Source organism: Fistularia commersonii, chromosome 26 (genome assembly GCF_037954325.1).
Source record: "Fistularia commersonii isolate RoL2024-O1a breed Wild chromosome 26, RoL_Fcom_v1.0, whole genome shotgun sequence".
In the NCBI taxonomy this organism is placed as follows: Eukaryota; Metazoa; Chordata; class Actinopteri; order Syngnathiformes; family Fistulariidae; genus Fistularia; species Fistularia commersonii.
Window position 1 is genome coordinate 7,089,524 of NC_141309.1, and position 4,949 is coordinate 7,094,472.

Genomic DNA, 4,949 nt, shown 5'->3' on the forward strand with positions numbered 1-4,949 from the left:
ATCTTAAGTGTAGTTTATATACATTGACATCCATCCACAGGTTTCAGTGTCCAAAAATCAGTGGATCACAAACTTGGAAAAAGCCCCTGGTTTGAGGAGGGTGCAAATTTATGCAAGATTTAACAAAAAAAAAAAAAGTGCTCTCTGATCTGCATGGAGTTTTGGCAAGTAATCCCCTCAAAAAAGGAATCCCCTCTCCAAAAAAACAAGGAATTAAAGGGAACCAAGATGCACATTATGCAACTTTAATTCAGCTTAATGCTAGATTTTGCAGAGAGGGTTGGGGTTTAGCTGAATATTTTCAGAAACATTTAGTAGACATCCCAAAGGGATGGATTCTTGGGGCCAAAGATGTTAAGTGCCCCTGAAGGGAGCACAAAGTGCCATTCATGGTTCGGACACTTGACACTCGGTTGATCGAATTCTTAAATTCTAAACCGCGGGTGTCTTGTTTGAAATAATGCACACCAGTGAAACATCTGAAATAATTTTAAAAAGATGGACTGGAACATCCAAGCCAGAGAAGAAGGCTACTTCCTCAAGAAGCTCTTAATTCCTCTCTGTGTGTTCCCTTGTACTCAGCATACTCAGGTTTCCTTTATTTAAGGACAGACACACACACACACACAAACACAAGAAACCCAGTTTCCCCAGCAGACATATACGGTTTCATTTAAAAACAGTGTTCTTTGTTCACTGTGATGATATTAAACTCAGAGAGCAAACAGTGTGTCTGTTGTCGAGCTGCAGACTCGGACTCTCCTTGCTCGGGACCCTGAATGAGTGGGTCGTGCTTTCTCAGCAGGTGGGCCGGGCCTCTCAGCCTCTTTGTACCTCTTAACCTGTTGACTAGAGTTGCTCGGCTGAGCGGTGACTGCAGCACCGACAGTGTGTGTGTGTGTGTGTGTGTGTCAACGGAAAATGGTTTTTCTTACAACTAAAGTGATGCAAAGGGTTGCCGTCTTTGTGACCTTGGGAGGTTTGGTGACCTCTTTGGTCACCACCTTCCTACCCCTGTGGAAGACCATGAACTCCGATCTGAACGAAGTGGAGAACTGGTACTCCGGGCTGTGGCACACCTGCCTCTTCACCGAGGAGGTGGGCGTGCAGTGCAAGGCCTACGAGTCCGTGCTGGGGCTGCCTTTGGACCTACAGATCTCCAGGGTTCTCATGTCGGTCTCCATCTGCACCGGAGGTTTGGCTCTGGCGGTTGCCTTCCCGGGACTGGACGGGGTCAAGATGTATTTGGATCAGCCGGGTCTCAGGAGAACTCTCCTGATCTTGGCCGGAGTTCTGTCTTGGGTATCGGGGCTTACGACGCTGGCTCCCGTCTCCATCGTGGCCTACGCGACGGTGGTGGACTTCTGGGATCAGGGCTCTCCTGACGTGATGCCCCGCTGGGAGTACGGCGAGGCCATGTTCTCCGGGTGGTTCGGAGGTTTGATCCTGGTCACGGGGGGGACCCTCTTCCTGGTGGCTGTCTGCATGGCGGACTATGACCTGCGGCTCTTAAGCGCACCCAGCAGCCAACAGGTGAGGCGAAAGACACAGCACTACCTGAAGACTGAAGTTTTGTAGGTCTTCTGAGGAAAAGTTGGCTTGTGAATGATTCCAGCAGCCACAACGGTGATGAACAGCAAGAACGTGTAGTTCGGAGAAGAACGGACAGGAGGCCCAGGTGAATATGTTCACCTGACCCTACTCAACGTGGATCTAACACTCTATTAATAATTTTAATAATTTCTTTAATCTTGAATTTTTCCCAGATCATTTTCAAACAATTTTTCGGGTGGCATTTTTAAGGATGGATGCTGATTTTTTAATGTATTTTTTGCTGTTCTTTTTTTTTTTTTTTTTTCATTGTTCTGGACAGACTTTTTGGTCAGTTTCTTGTTTTTTTTTTTTTTTTTTTTTTTTTTTCTGGGATCACCGGCCAGCATCTCTAGTCAATTGTTATTCATTTAGCGCCCTGTGTCTCCTCCAGTGTATGGCTAAACTTCTCATGTTATCCACTTTTTAGCCCCTCAAACTGCTGGCAACTAACTATGAGTAACCCAAGCCTGGTTACTGAAAACTTAACAGCATTGAATCTAAGACCTCACTGTCCTTTACATTTCTCTCTTGGAGAGTTATTGTCCGCATTATGAGATGGAAACACGTCGGCTATTTCACAAGTTATTAAAACAATTTTGTAATTGACAAATCGACTTTACAAGTCTTTATTTGCCTGCCTTCTGAAAACGATGTCGATGTGAAATGAAAGTCTCGTGACATCCAACAACAACGGGTTTAAGGTGTGACGTGAATTTATGTAATTATTAGATATTATACATAAGTCTCTTGTGACACGTGTGCAAATAAGACAGCAATAAGACTGAATGAGGCATTTCAGTGTTACTCTCTGAAAGGAGTCCACGTGTGTGTGTGTGTGTGTGTGTGTGTGTGTGTGTGTGTGTGTGTGTATGTATTCACAGGTGTACAACAGTTTGCAAGGGACAAAAAGTGATGCAGGAGGATTTGTGTTTCTGATTGTTTGTGCTAAATTACAATTTTATTAGTGAACCTGGATGGATAATTTACTATTGGAAAAAAAATGAAGCCTGTTAAAAAAGGGCCTTTGGAAGAAGGTCATAAGCGTTCTATTTAGTTAATAATGTGATCCAAATTTTTTTTAAACGTAGCTAATATTGTGCTGCAGACCAACCAAAGCAGAAAAACCAATCCCCCCAGCCTTCAGCGTAATCGAATCAATAATCATCACTTGAAAAAGGTGGCGGCTCCTCTTTGAATCTGCGTGGAAACGTCCGACGTTGGCGGCGTGCGGGGTCTGTCGCCACCACAGAAGAGGTGACTACTTTAATATGTGTGGCATTCCACAGCTGCAAGCTTTTCTGTGTTGAATTTCATTCGGAGGCGGGACTTGGCAACCCCGCTTGCTTTGGGTTCGGTAACGACTTGGCTTTTGGTACACTGTCGACTATTGTGTTTATGTGTTAATGCCATGTAATTGCTCCGCATGTCATTTTTGCAAGTGACCAGGAAAAAAAAAAAAAATCAGCTGATACGAGTGTGTGTCATGAAACTTCCCATCCATGAAATCTCAGTCAGCCCGGTTGAATCTACCTCAGCGGCAGCTAAATATTTACTATCTTGTATCTTCATTTGATTTCTTTAGAAGAAACTGACAGCGACTGGGGGTTCTGCGAACTTTGCGTGTTATTGATCCTTTCGGAGGCCGCCGAGGTGAGCCGCGTCTATGGAACTTGGCGACCCGGGGTCATACAAAAGGTACGGATCAAATATCGATAACATCTCTCGGTCAAATCGCGAATCGGAGTTCGACTGATTTAAGGCATGCGAAGTGCCGCCACCCGCTCGGTCACACATGTGCATGGACGCACACAGAGAGAAACACAAACATGCAGATGCATGTGCACGTGTTGGCGATCAGCAAGCAGAAATATGCTCCGTCTGAGGTTTTTAGCTCTGGGTTTGGGAACGGCGGCATGACTCGCTTCGCCATGCTGTTGTGTCCATGGTAACGCTTGTATCTGTTTGCAAGACCTCCGTCACATACCTAAATGAAACCGAATTAAAATACATGTACGACATTCACCGCCTCTGGACATTGATGCGAAACAGCAGCAGGAACCATTCCTCCGCTGTAAATATTCACTGCCATTGCTGCCGCACATACCCACCATTCCTTTTTCTGCATATTTATACATTCAGATATCTATACATTTATTTACCTGTCAATGTATACTTCCTGTGATATTCATCTTTTTCACTTCGACCCATCGGTGCTGTTAAACTCCACTGCCTCCAAACTGCGCGTACTCGCTGTTCAGCTGAACTTTATTTTTTTTTGCATTGTTGTACAATCAGATGCCTATATATTCATTTAACCGAAAATGCACATTTCACTGTTGTTACCTTTTCTTTTTCTCTTGTTCATGTGACCCACTGCTGCCATCAAACTGCTGCTGTTCTCTGTTGTAAACATGCACTGTTGTAAATATATATAGTGATCTGCTGCATAAGGAATAGCATAAAGTCGGTCTAAGCCCAAGTTTACATGATCCTGGGATTTAAGGTGTTGGGGCAGTTTGGTGGAAGGGCCACCCAAGGCAGACAGGTCCCGGGTGATGGCCCGACATACTTACGGTGAACGTCTTGTCAAAAAGGCGATAAGAAATGATCAAATCCGCAATTTTTGTTTACGCTACATTTGCTGAAGTCAGAAAGACAGCAAAGCGTTTTTCACCCCGACATCCCGATATCGTGTCCGCTTCATCGTCACCCTGCGTCGACCCCTTTGAGATCAGGGTTCGACTTGGTCACGGCGGGTTCGGTCAGATTTCCCCCGCCTGTCTCTCTTCCTGCTGCATAAGGTGTGGTGGCGAATACCCGGCACAGGTTTTCCGGTCTGCCGCGACCCTCATAGCGGCTCCCGAGCATCCCGCCAGACAACAGAAACAGAATCGATGTCTTGGTTTGTGTTTTTAACACCGGGGTAAAACTCCCTTTGGGAGCCCACGCAGCCACACGCATGCGGAGAAAAGGATGCGTGGAAAGCGAGGGGTGTGAAACTGTAAGTGGGCAGGTTGTTGTGGTTGTGGGGAGAGGAGGAGGGGGGAGGGGGGTCTGATCTGGATTAACTGGCAAGTCAGGTCTTTGACATTCAGCGGCGAGGCTGGAGGGATCTGAAGGGGGTGAAAAAAGAAGTAGCGTTAATGGGCCAGCAGAGAGATTGAGTGTGTTTGTGGAGAGGAGGGGTGGAAGAAAGAGGGAGGGAGAGAGAGAGAGAGAGGGAGAGAGCAGGGAACGGTGAGAATTCATGCTGTGTTAGCATCCCCTCAGCAACTCCATCAATACTGCATACAGCTAAGAAACTGGCAAACGTCCCCCTGTGCTGCATTTGCAGGCTGGACAGGCAAAAGAGAACA

General features: G+C 46.0%; 1 protein-coding gene across 1 annotated transcript; it reads left to right on the forward strand.

Annotated features, from left to right (window-relative positions):
- The first annotated feature begins 32 nt into the window (after window positions 1–32).
- Window positions 33–2,184, forward strand: cldn26 (claudin 26). The gene has a single exon (XM_086174034.1). The coding sequence runs from the start codon at window positions 922–924 to the stop codon at window positions 1,576–1,578; it is 657 nt and encodes a 218-aa protein (XP_086030160.1). The 5' UTR covers window positions 33–921; the 3' UTR covers window positions 1,579–2,184.
- Window positions 2,185–4,949: the final 2,765 nt, after the last annotated feature.